At 48.2% G+C, this 21,687-nt stretch overlaps 1 protein-coding gene across 8 annotated transcripts in view; it reads right to left on the reverse strand.

Annotated features, from left to right (window-relative positions):
* Positions 1 to 21,687, reverse strand: part of POLE (DNA polymerase epsilon, catalytic subunit) — a 62,787-nt gene that overhangs the window by 27,337 nt on the left and 13,763 nt on the right. For all 8 annotated transcript variants that reach the window (XR_010147869.1, XR_010147871.1, XR_010147870.1 and 5 more), the window contains 14 exons: positions 21,380 to 21,487; positions 17,884 to 18,012; positions 17,708 to 17,810; positions 17,430 to 17,576; positions 16,567 to 16,712; positions 14,361 to 14,509; positions 13,419 to 13,511; positions 13,131 to 13,275; positions 10,656 to 10,813; positions 10,100 to 10,295; positions 8,427 to 8,641; positions 7,005 to 7,107; positions 6,486 to 6,566; positions 6,273 to 6,395 (listed from right to left, as the gene is read on the reverse strand). Coding sequence is in view for 2 of the 8 variants with exons in the window: in XM_016924680.4 (XP_016780169.4) it covers positions 6,273 to 6,395; positions 6,486 to 6,566; positions 7,005 to 7,107; positions 8,427 to 8,641; positions 10,100 to 10,295; positions 10,656 to 10,813; positions 13,131 to 13,275; positions 13,419 to 13,511; positions 14,361 to 14,509; positions 16,567 to 16,712; positions 17,430 to 17,576; positions 17,708 to 17,810; positions 17,884 to 18,012; positions 21,380 to 21,487 (1,896 nt within the window). In the remaining 6 variants the exon portion in view is untranslated. The remainder of the gene's footprint in view (positions 1 to 6,272; positions 6,396 to 6,485; positions 6,567 to 7,004; positions 7,108 to 8,426; positions 8,642 to 10,099; positions 10,296 to 10,655; positions 10,814 to 13,130; positions 13,276 to 13,418; positions 13,512 to 14,360; positions 14,510 to 16,566; positions 16,713 to 17,429; positions 17,577 to 17,707; positions 17,811 to 17,883; positions 18,013 to 21,379; positions 21,488 to 21,687) is intronic.

The raw sequence follows: 21,687 nt of genomic DNA on the forward strand, positions 1-21,687 counted from the left end.
CTTGTTTCCTTTTTTTTTTTTTTTTTTTTGAGACAGAATCTCACTCTGTTGTCCAGGCTGGAGCGCAATGGCGCGATCTCATCTCACTGCAACCTCGCCTCCTGGGTTCAAGCAATTCTGCCTCAGCCTCCCAAGAAGCTAGGATTACAGGCACCTGCCACCAAGCCCGGCTAATTTTTTGTTGTATTTTTAGTAAAGATGGGGTTTCACCATGTTGGCCAGGCTGGTCTCGAACTCCTGACCTCAAGTGATCCACCCACCTCAGCCTTCCAAAGTGTTGAGATTACAGGCGTGAGCCACATGCCTGTCCCTGCAACTTGTTTCTTTATTCAGCCATGTATTTTTGAGACTGACACCGGGTGAAACATGCACATATGGTTCGTTCATTGTAACTGATGTGAAATGATTTATCATACAAACACATCAGCCTACCTACCCATGACTTTGCAAATGAAGAATGACAAGCGCCTACTTTTTCAAAACTACAAACTGTGACTCAATGACCATCTCTGTATGTGTTGCCTAGTCCCGGAGAACAACCACCTCCACCTCTAGCACCAGGGATTTCCTACTTCCCACAATCTTGCTACTTGATGCCACCACACTTACTTGCCTTCAGTGTGACCTGCTATCTAAATACATCATGCTGCATTTACCTCATCGACAGTAAGGCTGAACATCTTGGCCCTGTGCAGGCAGCTCCCAAAATGGCCCAACGACCCCCACTTCCTGGTGTTCACACCCTGTGTGACTCCTTCCCTGAGTGGGGGTGGGACCCGGTGACTTGCCCGTAATGAACAGATTCCAGCAAAAGTCATGGAATGCCACTCCTGAGAGCAGCTATAAAACACTGTGGCTTCCGCCTGGCTGGCACTCTCTCAAAAGTCCAGTGCCATGCTGTGAGCTGTCCTGTGAAGAGCCCCATGGAGCAGGGAACTAAGGATAACGTCCAGACAAAGGCCAAGGAGGAACCGAGTCCTGCCATCCCCATGGGAGGGAGCTCGGAAGTGGCTCCTTCTCCAGTGGAGCCCTCGGATACGCGAGTGCATTTAAGTTGCTAAGTTTTGGGGTTACTTGCTATGCAGCAATAGATAGCTAACACGTTTATGAGCCATTTCTAACTTTTGTACATTCTAAAAATCTTCAAAATGTGACTCAGGCCTTTGTTTCATGGTGACTTCTGTGCTACATGTAAGTTTGTGTGTGTTGACTTCCTATCAGGAAAGTTTTCAAACATACACGAAAGCACAGTAATGAGCTCCCATGTTCTTATCACCAGTGTCAACAATTATCAACATTCTGCCTTTCTTGTCACAGACTACACAAGATTTAACTTTTAATTAATTGATCATTCTTTCCCTTTGTGATGTTTTTCACATGTGCCTTAAAAAAGCCCTTCCCACCCCAGCATCATAGTCTCCTGAGTTGTTTACCAAAGATTGTAGTTTTTTTTTTTTTTTTTTTTTTTTTTTTTTTTTTTTTAAAGACACAGGGGTCTCGCTCTGTCACCTAGGCTGGAGTGCAGTGGTCATCTTGGCTCACCGCAGCCTCAACCTCCCAGGCTCAAGTGATCCTCCCACCTCAGCCTCCCAAGTAGCTGGGACTACAGGCATGCACAACCACGCCTAGTTGTGCCGGATTTTTTTTGTAGAGACGAGACCTCCCTATGTTGCCCAGGCTCGTCTGGAACTTCTGGGCTCAACTGATCCTCCTTCCTTGGACTCCCAAAGCACTGCAATTACAGGCATGAGCCATCACACTCAGCCTTAGTTTCACACTCAGTGTGATACAACAACTTACTTCTCCAAATATGAAAAACCATTTTCACCAGCATCACTCACTGCAGTCCACTTTCTCCTTAACGATCTGTGACCTACCAACTTCCAACTTACAGGGGAGTCTGTTTCTAGGCTCCCAATCGGCTCTACTGCTCTCCTCTCATCTTGTCAAGATGCCATGATAGTGTGTCTCGTTACATAGTAAGACCAACGTGCCCTCCTTATTCTTCAAAATTCTTTGGTTATTCTTATCCTTACCCTTTATATGAATTTTAGGATTCGTCTGTCAAGTTCTATCCAAAAAGCTTTTGGCAGATTCTTTTTTATTGGAATTACACTGAATTTTATGAATTAATATGGGGCAAACTGCCATATTTTAATACTGAGTCCTTTCATCTGTAAAGATGGTACCACTTTTTGTTACTTAGGTAAATTTTTATATGTTCAATAAAGTTGTGTATAGGCCAGGCATGGTGGCTCACACCTGTAATCCCAGTGCTTTGGGGGGGCCCCGGCAGGAGGATCACTTGAGCCCAAGAGTTTAAGATCAGCCTGGGCAACAGTGAGACCCAGCCTCTACAAAAAATACATAGCCAGGTGTGGTGGTGCACACTTGCAGTCTCAGCTACTCAGGAGGCTGAGGTGGGAGGATAATGTGAGATTAAGAGTTCTAGGCTGTAGGGAGCCATGATCTTGCCACCGCACTCTAGCCTGGGTGACAAAGGAAGACCATGTCTCAAAAAGAAAAAAGTTGTGTAATTTTTTCTGTAAGAGTCTTACACACATTGTTACCATGAATTTATTCCTTAGTACATTATTTATTGCTATTGTAAATGGTATCTTTCAAAAAATATTTTGTTTCTAGTATAAATGAAAGCAATAGACTTTTATATCTTACCTTGGTATCTAATTGTTGCTGAAATACATATAAGTTAACACAAAATCTAGGTTTCCTTACATTTTCTGTTAACAAATTACATCGTCTGTAAATAATAAGTTGATGTCTCCCTTTTCAATCCTTAATTCTTTTTCTGGTTTAATTATGCTGGCTAGGATCTCCAAACTGTTTTGAACAGAAGCAGTGGTTAACAGGCATCCATTTCTTACTCCTTACTTCAATGCTTCCAGTGTTTTGTGGTTAAGTATGAGGTCTGCTGTTAGGTTTCAAGAACACTTTATCAGGTTAAGAAACATCTCATCTATTCTGATTTTGATTGTTCAAAGCTTTATCATGAGCAGATGTTAAAGTTTTACCGCATGTTGTTTCTGCATCTATTGGAGATGATCTTACGAGTCTTCTCCTTTAATGATGAATTAGTGGATTTCTCCCAAGAAAAACTAACCTGGCAAATTCTAAAATTAAACAGTGCTTGCTATTCCCAGCATAAGTCCTAGTTGGTCATATTGTTATTGTATGTTAATATTTTTTCATCTATTGTTCATGGCCCGTAACTTTCCTTTCCTGTTTTCAATTATGTTACCAAAGTAACAAGGATTGCCAAGGTTACCAAAGGAGCTAAGGGTTTTTTTTTCCTTTTTCTCTTAAAAATCATTTGGGTTTGATGTTTCTTTTACACTTATTTTTTTTTCGTCTCTTTTTTTTTTTCTTTTTGTGGAGAACGGGGTCTCGCTATATTGCCCAGGCAGGTCTCGAACTCCTGGGCTCAAGCTATCCTCCCGCCTCTGCCTCCCTGAGAGCTGGGATTACAGGTGTGAGCCACTGCGCCTGGCCTGTTTCTTTTTAAGTGTCAATTTCTGTAATGGTTAAAGTTCTATTCAGGTTTTTATTACTTCTTAGGTCAGTGCATAACTTGAGGATACTGTCCGTTCCATCTATGTTTTCCAACTGTTTAGCAGAAAATGGGAATCCTTCCATTTTTTTAGGCTTTACTATATCTATAATGATGTCTGTTTTCATTAAAATAAAAAACTCTGTCCTGAAAAAGATGTGACCAGCCAGGACAACACGACAAAACCTTGTCTCTACAAAAAATTACAAAAATTAGCTGGATGTGGTGGTGTGCGCCTATAGTCCCAGCTATGCAGGAGGCTGAGGCAGGTGGATCAATTGAGCCTGGGAGGTCAAGGCTGCAGTGAGCCATGACTGCGCCACTGTACTCCAGCCTGGGTGACACAATGAGACCCTGTCTCAAAAGAAAAGAAAAAGATGTGACTCTTTTCCTAAGTCTTTTCAAAGAACAACATTTTGGTTGTATTGTTTGTTTCACTCATTCTAGCTCAATTTTGTAACCTCTTTCTTTTCTTTCTTGAGTTGGGGTCTCCCTGTGTTGCCCAGGCTGGGGTGAAGTGCCTATTCACAGGTGCCATCATAGCCCACTACAACCTCAAATTCCTGGGCTCAAGCAATCCTCCTGCCTCTCAGCCTTCCGAGTAGCTAGGACTACAGGTGTGCACCACCATGCCTGGTTACCTTTATAACTCTTTATAACTTCTGTCTACTTCCTCTGATGGATCTGTTGTTCTCTAACTTTTTCAGTTGGAAACTTAATTTTCTATTTGTTTTTCTTTACTAATACATGCATTTAGATATATAAATGCGTACACAAGTCCTGTTTAACTGCATACTACAAATTTTGATAGCGTTTGTATTTACATTCAGTTCCAAGTATTGTCTAAGTTCTATGACTTTTTTGATCCACAAGTTATAAATGTGTTTTTTTTTTTCTTAAATTTCCAAACATGGTCTGTATTTAAGTTATCTAGAATTGGTTGCAGCTTACTCTGTGGTATATATATGGTCATTATTTTATGTATTCTTGAAAAGGATAGGTATTCTCTAATTTTAGTGCAAGACTACATTTGTTCACTAAATGTATTATAGCTAGTGACTAAATCTAGTTAGTTGATTGTGTCATTCCAAACATATTTTTGCTGATTTTTGGTCTGCTCCAACTATCAATTGAGGGAGGGATGTTAACATCTCCCAAACTGATTGGAGGTAAATTCTTCTTATAATTAGGTAAATGTTTACATTATTTAATGTGAGGCTACATTGTTACAATTAGTATATATTTCCAGAGAATTGTGACTTTCAGTATTATGTAACAACAGTCCTTATGTTTCCTAATACTTTTGGCCTAAAGAGTATTTTGTCTGGTATTAATACAGCCACATCAGCTTTCTTTTGGTTAACATTTACCTGGTATACGTATTTTTTAGTCCTTTTGCTTTTCCTGCATCCTATCTTTTCAATATAACTCTTGAAATTGTTATACTGGCCCATAAGCCACTGGGCGCAGTGCTATATTTCCAGCACTTTGCGAGGCCGAGGCGGGTGCATTCACCTGAGGTCAGGAGTTCGAGACCAGCCTGGCCAACATGGTGAAACCCCGTCTCTACTAAAAATTAAAAAAAAAATTAAAAAAATAAAAATTAGCTAGGCATGGTGGTGCGTGCCTATAATCCCAGCTACACTAGAGGCTGAGGCAGAAAAAAATTAAAAAAATAAAAATTAGCTAGGCATGGTGGTGTGTGCCTATAATCCCAGCTACACTAGAGGCTGAGGCAGGAGAACTGCTTAAACCCAGGAGGCAGAAGCTGCAGTGAGCCAAACCCAGGAGGCAGAAGCTGCATTGTGCCACTGCACTCCTGCCTGGGCAATAGAGCAAGACTCCATCTTGGGGGGCAGGGGAAAGAATACATATATAACTCTTACAAATAAGACAGTTAAATTTTAAAACCCAATCCATCTCAGAACCTTTTTCTTTTTTTTTTTTTTGAGATGGAGTCTCGCTCTGTCGCCCAGGGGAGTGCAGTGGCGTGATCTCGGCTCACTGCAAGCTCCGCCTCCCGGGTTCACGCTGTTCTCCTGCCTCAGCCTCCCGAGTAGCTAGGACTACAGGCGCCCGCCACCACGCCTGGCTAATTTTTTGTATTTTTAGTAGAGATGGGGTTTCACTGTGTTAGCCAGGATGGTCTCGATCTCCTGACCTTGTGATCTGCCCACCTAGGCCTCCCAAAGTGCTGGGATTACAGGCGTGAGCCACCGCACCTGGTCAAAGAACCTTTTTCTTGTCATGTGAGTTTGTATACTGCTCTGATTTATAGCTTACTTTTAATTTTCAGCATTTAAGAATTTTCCTTTTGCTCTTCTGACTTTCACTGTACCTTTTATTACACTGTGTCCTGTGTTTCTAAGTGTTTCCATAGGGAAGATATTCATTTCACATTCAGAAAACCGGGGCTTCAAGAGACAGTGATTTGCCCAAGGCACTGAGTCTAAGTAGTGCACCCTAATATTTTCACATAAGGAGACAGTTCCTTGCCCTCACCTCAGCCTCACAATGGTGTCCTATTAACAAGAGTGACACTCAGAGTTAGAGAGTAAAGTGCCAATGGGCACATTTTCAGAAAAAGTCCATTTTCGATGCTTGAACAGAAGCTTCACTACAGCACACACAGCAGCGCAAGGAGCCTGGAGTCCTGTGTGTCACAAGGATCCCGCCCAGCCCAGCCTCGGGGCCCCACCGTCACCTGTCTCCTGCCCTCCAGGGTGAAGAGCTCACTGATCTTCTTCTGCTTGTAGACATCATTCTTCTCCAGCAGTTTTTTGTGCAGCCAGTCGGGGTGTTTGACACGTGGCACTGGGTTCTTTACCTGTGTGAGGCCAACACCCATCAGAGAGAGACCCTTGTCTAACTGCACAGTTTTTAGCCCCACAGCCTGTGCCACTGACCCCGCCCTTACCTGCTGCAGGGCCGCAGGGATGGTGATGATCTTCTGGATGGCGCTTCCCAGCCGCTCAATGTAGTAGTCCCAATCCAGAATCTGCATGTGCAGGAAACGGGCACAGAGAACAGCAGGTGGCAGCAGCCAAGAGTGGGGCTCACTTCATGCTGAGCACAGGGCTAACCACTGTGTCTTATTTAATCCTCTCAGAAACTCTATGATGAAAGGTGCCCATTGCACAGCAGAGGACACCAAGGCAGGGAGCTTCACTGACTCCTCTAGATCACAGAGCTAGTAGGTGGCTGAGCCAACACCCCTGGCCTTAGTCCATCCAACAGAACAGCTAAAGGGCCCCAGGCACTTCATGTTTTCAGTTTTGCCCTAAAGGGTTATTAGGTGCTCACCTATTACTTATCAGAAAGGAGGAAGTCAAGAGTGAAGACGCCAGACAAAAAACATAATCCAACTCAGACATATTCTGCTCTGTCTAGCTTTCCTTGTAAACTTTTAAGAGTAGAGAACGCAACTGGCACTCACTGCTCGAATATCAAAGTCTTGAAGGGAAGAGCTCTTGAGCCATTTCCGGAGAAAGTGCTTCCTCACCGTGGGCTCTGCTTGGAAAATGGCAAGTGGGATGGCCCTGGGTAAGGAAGACAGGCACACAGCTCAGTAACAGTGAAAATCACCCAAAATCTGATCCTAACTCTTATCAAATGAACATGGAAATAAGGACGTGTAACAGCTGTTCACAAACATCAATGTATACATCTGCGTGCATATGTATGCACAAACATGCCTACAGGTTCCTCGGGGAGTAACACGTGCGTGTGTATGTGTAAACACGTGCGTGTGTGCACGTAAACATGTCTACATGTTCCTCACAGCGTAACCATGGGCATGCATATACATAAACACATGCGTGTGTGTAGACATGTCTGCGTTTCTCATTGAGTAACCACGTGCATGCGTACAGGCAAACACGTGCATGTTCATAACTATGTCTACATGTTTCTCACGGCATAACCATGTGCATGCACATACATAAACGCATGCGTGCGTAAACATGTCTACGTTTCTGAGTAACCACGCGCGTGCGTATAGGCAAAGACATGCGTGTGTGCGTAAACATGTCTGCGTTTCTCACTGAGTAACCACGTGCATGCATACAGGCAAATGTGCACGTTCATAACCATGTCTACATGTTCCTTGCTGAGTAACACACAGAAGACTCAGGCTGCTTTCTAGAAAGAATGAGCCTGTTTTCATGTCACTAGCAAAGCAACTGGCAACCGTCAGTGCTTCCCTTTCACTGGAGGAAACATCTGTGGTGAATACTGCAAACATAAGGAGACCTAAAGAAGACACGCACACTATGATCCACTCGGCTCCATCAAGCTTCAACACTTGGCCACTCTGACTTCCTGTGTGAGACGATTAGAGTGAAGCCCTGTGTGACCCCAACCTATCCCCTCCTCACACAGAAGTAAAGACAACCCTTATTCTGGTGTTCATCAACCCCATGCAGGCATTTGTACTGGTCCTATTTGTATATAACCACCAAAAAAAAAAAAAAGAGCAGTTTCCATGTTTTTAAGTTTTACATACACGGAGGCATAAGGGTCTTCCTTCAACCTGATTTTTGCTTTTTTCTCCAACGTGGTTTCAAACTGTCAGTGTTGTAACCTGTAGCTGCAATTCAACCCTTTGAACTCTGGTATAGTGTATCTCATTCCCTACAAAATGGCAATTATCCATTTCTGGTTGATGGACACTTATGCCATCCCCAAACTTGGTGTTAAACACAGCCCAAATCTGTAAGGAACCCCTTACCTCTCCGTGACAGGGCAGCCCTCACCTCTCTGTGACGGGGGGAGCCCTCACCTGTCCGTGATGGAGGGAGCCCTCACCTGTCCGTGATGGGAGGAGCCCTCACCTCTCCGTGATGGGGGGAGCCCTCACCTCTCCGTGACAGGGGAGCCCTCGGGCTTGCGGGAGATGATGTAGCGGCAACTCAGCCCTGCATCCTTGACCATCTGGTCTCCCAGGAACTCGGCCAGGCGCTTTGCTGTGCTGATGGATGTAGACTTCTGCTCCCCGTAATCTTCCAGCTTCCGAGACATGGAACGGTTCTCAGAGATGAGCTCGAATAGCTCAGAGTCAGGCATGTTGGCTGCCTAGAGAAAGACAATGGGTAAAACACTGCAGAAATCAAGGGGCAGAGTCTGGGCTCACCCTGGACTGTGCTCCTCTAGGCCATGCCCTTCTCTAGCCTGAGACGCAGAAGGCTGCAATTTCAAGAGCTCTCTAATATGCCTGTGTGGCAATACTTTAAAACACACACACACGCACAAAACTTTAGCTTTTATATTTTTTTGAGACAGAGTCTCATTCTGTCACCCAGGCTGGAGTGCAGTGGTGCAATCTCAGCTCACTAAAACCTCCCCTCCAGGGTTCAAGAGATTCTCGTGCCTCAGCTTCCCAAGTAGCTGAGATTACAGGCACGTGCCATCACATCCAGCTAATTTTTGTATTTTTAGTAGAGAAAGGGTTTTGCCATGTTGGCCAGGCTGGTTTCCAACTCCTGACCTCAAGCGGTCTGCCCGCCAAGGCCTCCCAAGTGCTGGGATTACAGGCATGAGCCACCACACCTGGCTTGGCTTTTATTTTATTAAACTGTGCACAAAATATCAAGAAGAATTTACTGAAGAGCACCAAGGCTGCAGAAAAGGATGTTGCTCGGCCTAAGACAGGAAGTTTTTCTCCTTGAAAGGAAGAGAAAGAAGGGGCAGGAAGAGCCAGAAGAGAGGAAAGAGAAACTCCGGCCGGCTGGAGAGTGGCCTGAGCAGTGGAGGCCTGAGCAGTTCCAGTGTGGCACCCACATCCAGCTGGAGCTGTGCTTTGCACACATGTTCCTGACCACAGGCCCCCCACATCCTGTAAGGGGTGCTGGGCTCATGAATATTCTGTGTGATACCCTGGTGCTCCTTTGCTCGTGTGTTTCACTCTATACAAGACAATATGCCAAGAAACAGAAGCCCACACAGCAAAGCAAGCCAGGAAAGCACTGCAGAGTGTTCCAGTATTCCTTCTGCCCAAGACGCCTGTGCCTGGGAAACATATGCACCGAGATATCTCGTTCAATGCAACACCATTGATAACAATGGAAATGTGAAACCTATCTGGTAGTAAATAATCGTGGACTAGTTACGTAAATTAAGGTATGTAAACTGTCAAAATGTTATGTAGCCTGAAAAATATAAAAAATACAAAGTAACATAGAAATAAACAAATATCCCAGGCTGGAGTGCAGTGGTGCAGTCACGGCTCACTGTGGCCTCTACTTCCTGGTCTCAAGTGATCCTCCCAAGTAGCTGGAACCACAGGCACGCATCACCATGCCAGGCTTATCACGCTATTTAGAAAAACGTTTCCCTCAGAGTTGTGTCCCTGGATGCAGAAGTTGAGGGGAACTCCAAGGGGGTAATCGTGCTCAGGAGGTCTTGGGATTTCATTAGGACTGGCCCTGTGTTCTTCGGTCACCTTGGTCTCCAGGAGCCCAGGAAGCACGGGGTCCCCTTCTTGCTTCATCCTTCATCCCTCAGAGCAGGTGAGGGTGGAGGGTAGGCCTTTACCTTGCTGTACAGCACGTCCAGCCAGTAGTCAGCCACCTTGGCTACAGAGCCATACACCTCTTCCAGCGTGCTGCCCTTGAGGAAGGCCTCAAACACCGAGGATTGGAAGATCTTAATCAGCTGCAGTTCCCCGCGGCGTTTGACCTCAAAGCCCTTGAGCTCAGCCAGAGAACCGTCTTCATTGAACACAGCATACCTGAAAAAAAAAAAAGGCAAGCACAGCAGTGGCAAGGAGCGCTGGGGAGCCACCAGCTGTGCCTCATCCTCTCTGCCCGCCTCTTCCCTTTCCAACCCTCCACCTGTCATCCACCAGGCAGCAAACGTCTCTCTCCCTTAGGCCACTGCTTCTCTAAAAGGAAAATGGCTGAAGGGCCTGCAGCCACAGAGCCAGAATACAGCAGGCGGGCAGACAGAGCTGGTGCAAACGGAATCAGTAAGATCACAAGAACCCAGGTCTGTTTCTGTCCTGGCTCCTGATCCAACCTCCTTTCTGGGCTAAATTTAATCTATCTCAATCCATGTCCTTTCTAAAGCACAAAAGCTATGAGAGTCCCACCTCTTCTTCAATTTCTTGCCTTCTTCCTTGGAGGCTGGAAGAATCATGGCAAGGTAGGGCCCATCAACCTCAAAAAAGATGCTGTTCTCTGAGCGGGTGACGTAGGTGAGTGAGGACGGCTCAGCCAGCTCCTGGTACTGGTCATTGGTGAAGCCTTCCTGAGAAACAAGAGTGAAGAGGGGGCAGCTTCACTCATGATGGCCCAAACCTGGAAACCACCTGGTGTCCCTCCAGGAGTGGATGGATTGACAAACCGAGGCTTTTCCACATAACTAACACGACTTGGCAGCAGGAAGGAAGGAAGTTCTGATGCATGCAACCAAGTGGTGAAACTCAGGTGTATCTGTTAGGTCCAAGAAGCCAGACCCAAAATGCTACAGGCCGTATGCTTCCCTTTACATGACATTTTCGACAAAGCAAAATTATAGTACAAAAAACACATTGTGGGTTGCCAGGGTTTCCGGGTAGGGAGAGGATTTGCTGACAAAGGGGTTGCAGCTGTTTTGTGTTGCTTTGTGGTGCTGGACACACACACTATGCACTTGTCCAAACCCACAGGGCTGTACGCTACAGAGTGAACGTCACTGTGTGCAAATTACAAGCCATCCAGCCATGGTGCTGGGATCCCAAGAGGGGTGCAGACTGGGCCAAATGAGCCCAACAGCACTGTGGACATACAGCAGAACATGCCAACAGAGTGGGGAGGAAGGAGCTGCCCCGTGAACTCTGCTGACTGGACAGGGTAAGGCTGAAAACAAAAGTAACTATCTACAAATGCTGTACAGTGGCTGGTGAAATTATTTCTCATGGGACACAAGTCTGTTAGCAATTCTAAAACTACTTTACATGGACTCTAGGATTGAACAAACACATATATTGAGAAATTCGAAACAGGTTTATCACTGAAGGAGAAAGAAGTCACTAATAAGAAAGGGGCAGACTCATGTGTTTAAATGCATCCATGCAGACAGACAGACACAGAAATAAACAGCTCTGTGTGCGTGCATTACTAGAGACATACTTCCTGGCTGCCTCCACTATGAGAGACTGGAAGCTATGACACTCCCAGGAACAGTGAGCACAGCAAGCACCCCAACTCGGGTTTTTACATCATTCTTCTCGGAGAACTGGCTGACTCCAGGTTGGAGCAGGGAAAATACAAGATGAGGCTGGTGGACCTTACAGTACCAAGAAGTAGGAAAGTGCTCCAGAAACAAAGACCAGAAGAGGGCGTGTCCCAAGAACACGCCACAAACCAGGAGGCCCCAGTGGCCCAAGGGGAACACGTGGAGCAGGAAGCCACTCCGGTCCTATGAACAATAACCCTGGGATGTCCACTCTGATCCGCAAATCCACACTGATGTCAATAAGCAGACAAATAAACGAGAACAAATGGAAGAGAAGGATAGCAACGCTTCCCTACAGGATCCCAATTGATACAGTAGAAGGAATGAAGGAAACAGACAATCGCCAGAGAAAAACCACGACAGGAAACCTCAGGCGTAACTGCTGCAGGTGCGGCCCACCAGCAAACACAGCCCATCAGCAACGCTAACACAGTGGGCAGAAGCTTATGGAGCAGCTGCAGATACACTGTCTCGAAGCACCTGCTCCACGATATTTATTTGCTGCTGTGATGGCTCTAATACAGGTCCAGAAACTCTGACAGCCCTCCTCCAGGGACGCTTATTCCTCCCCACTGGGTGTGTATTTACGACTGAAGAGCCGTATAGGAGGGGGCACAGGAGCGCCACAGTAAGGCCTGCAGAAGCCCCTCAGGCAGGAGACTAAGCCGTCCCCACAACACACCCACACTCCCACACCACCACAAACCAACATGATGCGTGTGAGAACGTGGGGAGGGTGTCGCACCTGTGGAGCTCCTCCAAAAACCCAAATCACCTCAGTCTAGTCACGAGAAACAACAGACAACCCCTGATCAAGGGACAGCCAACCATCGCCTGGCCGGCACCACCAGAGGGGGAGGTCGTGACACGAGGACGGACCGGGACAGGACAACTCGGCGCCACGTGGGTCCTTGCTGGGATCCTGGGAGAGAAGAGGGGCTGTGGTGGGAAATGGGAAATCCAGGTGAGGCCTGCAGTGCAGTTACTGGGGCACAGACATAGGTTTCTTAGTTTTGACAAGCGCACCGTGGTTTATGCGAGGTCAGCATTAGGGGAAGCAGGTTGAAGGGGATACAGAAATTCTCTGTACTATTTCTGTAATTTCCTGTAAGTTTAAAATTATTTCAAAATAAAAAGTTAAAAGCAAAAAGTTCTGGGAGCTATGCTGAAAGAGAAAGGAGTGGAATCACTTGATACCTTCTGACCATGGTCTTCAGGCTATAGAAAAGCAATGTGAGCAGTGCTGGGTGCCAGGAAGGCATGCACTGTGAGGTGCTGCAGAGCCAGTGACATCAGGGCACTGACGCCAGGCCAGCCAGAGCTTCAGGACCAGAGGCCCCAGACTCACCTTGACCATGATGTTCAACATGGCGCCTGGGTAGGAGATGGTCACTTTGGGCTTCTTCACATTAGTCGTCTTGAAGACAAAATTTTCTGGGAAGCTGTTGGGCAGGACGCACCATATTCCATCTGTGTCCAGCTCTAAGGGCCTCCTTCAGAGAAAGAGAGGAGCAAGGTCGTGAGTTCCCCTTTCCTTCCCGCCCAGTGTGTGACCTCCAGCCTTCCCTCCTTCCTTCCTGCCCATGCTTGCCCCCAGGACCTGCTCCCAGCCCCATGGCTCCCCTTCTGCACTCACCCAATCTGCTCGATCAGCTCCCGTGCCTGGGTGATGATGTTGGCCCCTGTGAAGCAGACGATGCCAGCCATCTCCATGGAGTACCAGCGAGCCCTGAGAGGACACCACAAACTGGTGGGTGGGGCTGATATGGCTCCTCCAGGGGGTATCAGAGGCAGTGAGGAGTGGGGAGGAGGAAAGGAGAGATGCGACAGGGACAAGGGAAGCAGCCAAATGTGCGTGTACCAGGACAGAACTAAGGTGGAATCTGGCTCTGCCCGAGGACACTTCTCTGTCCCCACCTTGGTGCCCAGCATAGCTCAGGAAGGATCTGGAAGGGTGCAGTATGTGCCACTGCGTCCATCCGTTCAGGACTCCAGCCTCAGCAGGACTCTTAATACCACCCAGACCCATTCACGCCTTCTCTACTCTCTTCACACCTCCTCCCAAGCCCCATTCTCACCTCCAGCTTCTCAGAGAAAGCCCAGGCCTAGCTGCCAGGCCCAACCCTCCTCCAGCCTGGGTCCCAGCCCTGCTGTCAGCTGTCCCACCCTCCCCTCCCAGCACCAGCCCCATGCCCCTTGTCAGTTGCTTCTCTGCCCCTCCCGGACACGCAGACATGCTGTGAAGCAACTGCCCGACACTCTGCAAGTCCCTGAGTGAGGATCCACGCTGGGAGACATAAATACGCTGGAAAATGGCAAGTCACGTCTCCAGCCCATGATGCAGAGACACATACACCCCACAGCACGCATCACTCATGGACACCCAGACCCTCAAAGTCAGCGTGGCCTCCACTCTCTTCAACCTCCCAGCCCCACCCCAGCCCAAAGCCTTCTCCCTCCAACATTCCTTGAATCAGATGAACGGCCCTCCATGCACAGCAGCCTACACCTGAAGCTGCCCTAAACGTGGACTCATCCATTCCTCCCATAAGCCTCTCCCGGGCCCGGGCCCACCTACCCCTTGCGCATGACATAGCCATAGAAGGAGTTCAGGATGCACTTGTGGGCCAGCTGCAGCGAGTCATACAGCACCTCCATGTTCTTGCAGCGCTTCACCTCAGCCGCGTCGCCCACCTCCACGGCCGCCGAGAGCTTCTTTTTCCACACCTGAGAAGCACATGAACATGGAGCACCTCACAGATTCTTCCATTTCACATTCTACAAAGTCAATAGCCCAGGTTTTTAGTATTTTGAAAATTTTCAAATCTATAGAAAACCTAAAAAACCAGTACAATGAAGAGTGTACATTCTTCTCCTAGACTGGCCAACTGTCAATATTTTGTCACACTTCCTTTATTCTGTCTCTCTGTGTTGACAGAATCATTTGAACATTGTAGATTTCACGGTCTGACATCCTAAACGCTTCAGCACACTTTCTAGGGAACAAGAGCTACTCGGGGGTGCCTGGTAACATCAATCAAGAAAGAAATGCAGCTAAGACCACAGATGTCTCATCAAATTCCCCACCCAACATGAGAAAAGGTTTTTAAAGGCTGGGTATTTAAGGAACAAAAGCAAATTCCTTAAGATAATTACTGAGTGCCTAGTATGTGCCAGGAACTCCATTGTACTCTGAAGCACGAGACAGTCACTCCACTTTTGGTGCTTATTTGATGAGGGAGACAGATGAACAAGTAATTTAGCAATTGCTTAATTAAAATAAAGTGAGATAGTAAGGCAGCTCCTTAAAAGGTAAATGTAGCATTAGCATATGACCCAACAACTCTACTGCTGGGTACATATCCAAAATCACCAAAAGCAGAGACCTGAAGACGCACTTGCAGCCCATGTTGAAACCAGGATTGCTCACGACAGCCAAAAGGTGGAAGCAACCCAAGTGAACGTCGGTGTATGAAGGATAGACAAAATGTGACAAATCCACACAATGAAATATTATTCAGCCATTTACAAAAATACAGTACAGATACACGCTGTATGTTGATAAACCTTGAAAACATCATACTAAGACTGGGCGCGGTGGCTCACGCCTGTAATCCCAGCCCTGTGGGAGGCTGGGGTGGATAGATGACCTGAGTTCAGGACTTTGAGACCAGCCTTGGCAACATGGTGAAACCCCGTCTCTACCAAACATACAACGATCAGGCGTGATGGTACGCCTGTGGTCCCAGGAACTGGGGAGGCTGAGGCGGGAGGATCACTTGAGCCTGGGAGGTGGAGGCTGCAGTGAGCCAAGGTCACACCACTGTGCTCCAACCTTGGTGACAGAGTGAGACCCCGTCTCCAAAAAAGAACGCATCATGCTAAGTGAAAAAGCCGGTCACAAAGATACAAATACTGCACGGTTCACTTACATGACATCCCTAGAGTCATGGAATTCAGAGACAGAAAGTGGAATGGGGGTCACTAGGGGCCAGGGAGGAGGTGGGGAGCTACTGTTTAATGGAGATAAGAGTTTCCATTTGAGAAGGCGAAGAATTCTGGAGGTAGATGGTGGTGATAGTTGCACAACAGTGTGAATATGCTTCATGCCCCTGAACTGAGCACTTAAAAACACTAAATGTCATATTATGTCCGCCTTACCATTATAAAAAAGAACATGTGACGATGAGTTCAGCAGGGCAGTGCAGGATGCCAGGGGGCCGCACAGCAGGGGCCGTGCTGAGTCTACAGTGAAGGTCTCTCAGAAAAAAAATGGCTCAGTCTGATCAGATATAAAATAATGACCCGTTGATATCAAAACAGAGGTGTTGCTATGCATTTTCCATGTTCCTACCGGATGAAATACATCAGTTAAACACGAGGGGCCAGATGGTGAATACCATAGATGAGAAGGCCTTAGAGTTTCTCGGAACTCCTTACCTCCCATGACAGCGGGAAAGAGATAAACAATAGGCGAAGGCAGTTGGGTTTGTAAAACTTGAGGTACTCAAATGGCCAGCCAGCTGTAGCTTGCTGACCCCTGCTCTAAATAATCACTTTAGAAATCATCCTTTAGAGTCCTTCTGAGGCCTCAGACCAGGGTGGATGATGGTCTGCGTCCTTCGTGGCCATAAACTCTTCCAAGTCAAAAACAATTGCACGTTACCATCCGAGTGCAAGTGCCTGCTCAGAGGATCCCAGGCAAGGAGCCAAGAGTGCCCACTTCATGAGCCGACCGAAACTGCCCTCACAGAGGCCAAAGCTTGCAGCCCCTCAGAGCTCACCTTGTGGAGCCCTTTGAACTCGTAACGCCTGTCCCGGAAGGCACGCACGGTGTCCACGTAGAAGGAGTTTTCCCGCTGGCAGATGGTGGTGAGACGCTCTTCCACCTTGGTGATGTGGATCTTCTTGTAGGCTTTCCGGCAGTAATCTAAGCACGACGGAGACGGGCAGAGCAGGTGGGAGAGATCTCCCAGAGCAGAGGGAGCCAGGGCACAGGGGTGCTGAAGAACATGGCTTCTACGTCACCACAAAGGAGCAACAGCTCAGATACACTGCTAGTTTCTCATACCGAAAAAGGTGGGCGGGCATGGTGGCTCACACCTGTAATCCCAGCACTTTGGGAGGCCGAGGCAGGCGGATCACTTGAGCCCAGGAGTTTGAGACCAGCCTAGGCAACATGGCAAGACCCCATCTCTACAAAAAATACAAAAAATTAGCTAGGCATGGTGGTGCACACCTGTAGTCCCAGCTACTTAGGAGGCTGAGATGGGAGGATTGCCGGTGCCTGGGAGGTTGAGGCTGCAGTGAGCCAAGATCACACCACTGCATTCCAGCCTGGGTGACAGAGTGAGACCTCATTTCAAAAAAAAAAAAAAAGAAGAAGAAAGAAATAGGACAGCCCAGGGGTAGGAACAGGCCAAATACCCCAAGACCACAGAGCAGCAGTGTCTAACACTTGCAGACGGGGAAGCAAATAAAGGACCCTGCAGTGACAGCACAGCTTACAGTGACCTAGAGCAGCTTCTGGTCTGCTGTGACAACACCTCTGGGGCCCCAGCTGGGATGGACCAACGCAGCCCAGTAAGAACAGAAAGTGGGAGCAGGAGCCACATCTTTACAGCCGTGACCATGCCCAGGCACTCACCCGCCAGCCTTCTCTTCTCGTATTTCGCCTGTTCCTCGCGGGACAGTTCATGAAAGGCCCGAGCTGGCCCCTCTGGGAACAAGGGGGGGAACTTCTCTGACTCCAGCTGGTGCTGGATCCGATGGTATTCGCTGCGACTGGCTGGCACTGGAAGGAGGCAATGGGGGCAAGTTCAAAAGGAGGCACAGACACACCGGCTTCCCACCGAGTGGAGAAAGGCAGCCGACACTCACCCACCCGTTTCCCACCGAGTGCCCACCCAGGCGGCCGACACTCACTGAACTCGCCCCTCCACTGCCAGGCCATCTTCCGCTGGCAGTTTGCTCCAGGCTTATTGAAGTCACAGGCAGCACAGGTGGCTTCGTCCACCATGGCAGAGGGCTGGGAGGGGTGAGAAAGCACTTAGGGCTGGGCAGAGAGAGCTCCGACTCTGACACGGGAAGTAAAGTCTCACCTGCAGGCGGTTGGTCAGGATGATGTTGGGGTACATGGCCCCCACGTCCAGGTGGTAGATGAGTGGACACTCGATGCGGCTGGGAACGTCCTTCAGGGAGGCAAGCTTGCTCTTAATCTCATCACACACCTGCAGAGAAAGCGAAACTCAGTCGAGGCTGGTGACCAAGCTTGCCTCGTGTGCAGTTCACCAACCCCTTTTAGACATTCAGGAGAGGAAAAAGCTGAAAAATATATAAATAGAGCAAAAACTAGCCAGAAGAAAAAAGTTAAGAAGGGTTGCCATCATTTCTATGAAATACATTAAATTTGGTGGAGTCATTAGAAAATTACTTGAACACTAAACTCTCCTTAGTATTAAAAAAAATCCTTAGGCCAGGTGCAGTAGTTCATGCTTGTAATCCTAGCACTTTCGGAGACCGAGGCCAGAGGATCACTTGAGCCCAGGAGTTCGAGACCAGCCTGAGCAACACAGTGGGACCCCCCCGTCTCTATAAAAAATAAAAAATTAGCCGTGTGTGGCGGTGGCACCTGTAGTCCCAGCTACTCGGAACGCTGGGGTGGAAGAATCGCTTGAGCCCGTGAGGTCAAGGCTGTAGTGAGCCCAGATTGCACCACTGCACTCCAGCCTGGGCAACAGAGCCAGATCCTGTTTCAGAAAAAAAAAAAGAAAAAGAAAAATCCTTAAAACCCTCCAAAGTAGTAAAAATAGAAAACACACCTAAAATTTTAAGAAAAAAGTGATTACAAGGAATAACATCTATTCCATAGAACAGGAAATACCACAACAGTAACACCTATTGTTTCTACTTGAATTACAGATAAACCAATCAGCCGGGGAAGAGCCTCCACTGCACCCTTCTATGCCCAGTAACGGCGTGTTCTGAAAGGCTGTCCAGTCAAGAAGGGGAGGATGGGCTGGGACAAGTGAATGGCCAAGTTTCCATGGTGGGGACACCACCTGGACATGCCCCACGTGGCTGTGAGCCCCTGCTGACATCCCCCCAGCCACCCTCCGCCCAACAGGTGACCCTTCAGGGACACAAAGGCGATCCTGGGCTTCCCTTTCAAGGGCACTTGCGAGGACTTAGGAATCGCTAACAGGACAATGTCATCTACAGAGCTCCCTTCCTCACTCACCAGGGAGCCCGGCGTCCTCACATCTACAGAGCTCTCTTCCTCACTCACCAGGGAGCCCGGCGTCCTCACATCTACAGAGCTCTCTTCCTCACTCACCAGGGAGCCCGGCGTCCTCACATCTACAGAGCTCTCTTCCTCACTCACCAGGGAGCCTGGCATCCTCACATCTACCACACCTCCAGCCTCACTCTACCTGCCCATCTCACTGTTTCTTAAAGACTTTAAATATCTGCTTCTAGGTCGGGCGCGGTGGCTCACGCCTGTAATCCCAGCACTTTGGGAGGCCGAGCGGGCAGATCAGCTGAGGTCGGGAGTTCGAGACCAGCCTGGCCAACATGGAGAAACCCTGTCTCTACTAAAAATACAAAAAAAAATTACCCAGGCGTGGTGGCAAGCACCTGTTATCCCAGCTACTCAGGAGGCTGAGGCAGGAGAATCTCTTGAACCCAGGAGGCAGAGGTTGCGGTGAGCCGAGATCATGCCATTGCACTCCAGCCTGGGCAACAAGAGTGAAACTCTGTCTCAGATTCTGAGACGTCTCGCCACCACGCCTGGGTAATTTTTTTTTGTATTCTTAGTAGAGACGGGGTTTCTCCATGTTGGCCAGGCTGGTCTCAAACTCCTGACCTCAGGTGATCCACCCGCCTCAGCCTCCCAAAATGCTGGGATTCCAGGCTGCCCAGGCTGGAGTGTAGTGGAGCGATCTCGGCTCACTGCAAGCTCCACCTCCCAGGTTCTTGCTATTCTCCTGCCTCAGCCTCCCGAGTAGCTGGGACTACAGGTGCCCGCCACCACGCCTGGCTAATTTTTTAATATTTTTTTAGTAGAGACGGGGTTTCACCGTGTTAGCCAGGATGGTCTCAATCTCCTGACCTCGTGATCCACCTCGGCCTCCCAAAGTCCTGGAATTACAGGCGTGAGCCACCGTGCCCGGCCATGGCCGACATTCTTTAACTCCTATTTGTTATTCAGACAAGGCTCTCTTCCTGATCGGTTCATAAGAGTTCCCTGAAGTATAATAATGGATGTGGCTGACAATAGCCAAACAGTGCTTCACAGCTTGCCAAGAGTGTACACATATTCTTGTTTAAATTTTGACTAGTGAATCTATTACAAGATGTTTCTTGAGGGCAGGCACAGTGGCTCACACCTGTAATCCCAGCACTTTGGGAGGCTGAGGTGGGCAGATCACTTACAGTCAGGAGTTCGAAAGCAGCCTGGCCAACGTGGTGAAACCTCATCTCTACTAAAAATACAAAAATTGGCCAGGCATGGTGGTGGGCACCTGTAATCCCAGCTACTCAGGAGGCTGAGACAGGAGAATCGCTTGAACCCAGGAGGCAAAGGTTGCAGTAAGCCGAGATCATGCCATTGCACTCCAGTGTGGGTGACAGAGCAAGACTCCGTCTCAAAAAAAAAAAAAAAAAAAAAAAAAAAGTTTCTTGGCATCAATGTGAAAACTGTAAAAAACTCTAAACCAGCATCCTCACTGAACATGATGTAGTGCTGCATAGTGCCTGACATAAAGACCTGAGATAGGCCAGGCGCGGTGCCTCACACCTGTAATCCCAGCACTTTGGGAGGCTAAGGCAGGCGGATCACAAGGTCAGGAGTTCAAGAACAGACTGGACAACATGGTGAAACCCTGTCTCTACTAAAAATACAAAAACTAGCCAGGTGTGGTGGCGGATGCCTGTAATCCCAGCTACTGGGGAGCCTGAGGCAAGAGAATTGCTTGAACCCGGGAGGCAGAGGTTGCAGTGAGCCAAGCTCATGCCATTGCACTCCAGCCCAGGCCAACAACAGCGAGACTCCATCTCAAAACGGGGAAAAAAAAAAAAAAAAGACCTGAGATGTGCCACATCCTGAGGAACAGGGATCAGAGAAGAACTGGTGTCTCCCTCTCCAGTCACATAACACACTTTGTAAGTGTGCTTTCTAACCATTATGTAAACAGATTTTACAGTCACTAATCCTGTCATTTGTAGGAATTTACTGTCATTTTTAAGTCTCAACAACAAAAAGTAAATAAAATTTAGAACCTCCAATGGCTCCCCAGTGCCTATAAAATAAAGTCCTAATGCCTTAAAACAGGACACGGGATACATCCCACCAGGACCCACCTTCCATGTTACTGCATTTCAGGAGCAGCTCACACCCTACCTCTCATGAAGCCCTCCGACCTTGTGACAGCATCACACGTCACAACCATGACTGCCCTGTCCCACCAGAGACCCTGTGTCATCCGTCCACAGCACCACACGCAGCAGGTGCACAATAAATGTGCTGCTGAAAGACGTGGTCTGTGAAGAAGGCGCCAAACACAGACTGGCTCTTCCTGCCTCCCTGATGGTTACCTCTTCAAAGTTGGTGACTTGCTCCACAGGCACTTTCTCCTCTTCCTCAAGGGCGTGGCGCAAGGTCTTCTCAACCCGCTGCAGCAGGAAGTCAAAGGCAGCAGGATTCTAGCACAACAGTGAGACGACGGGGTCAGAGGGGAAACACACCCACACTAGCCTGCCTCAGGTTTGACGCTGTGGCTGCACGTGGCAGGTTGTGCCCGAGAAAGCTCCAGAAGGACTCATGTGCACACTCTGCAGTGCACTGCCCTAAAAAAGCCCCAGGGGGTGCTGGGCCAGAGAAGCCACACCCGGTGAGGGGCCGT

Source organism: Pan troglodytes, chromosome 10 (genome assembly GCF_028858775.2).
Source record: "Pan troglodytes isolate AG18354 chromosome 10, NHGRI_mPanTro3-v2.0_pri, whole genome shotgun sequence".
NCBI classification, from domain to species: Eukaryota; Metazoa; Chordata; class Mammalia; order Primates; family Hominidae; genus Pan; species Pan troglodytes.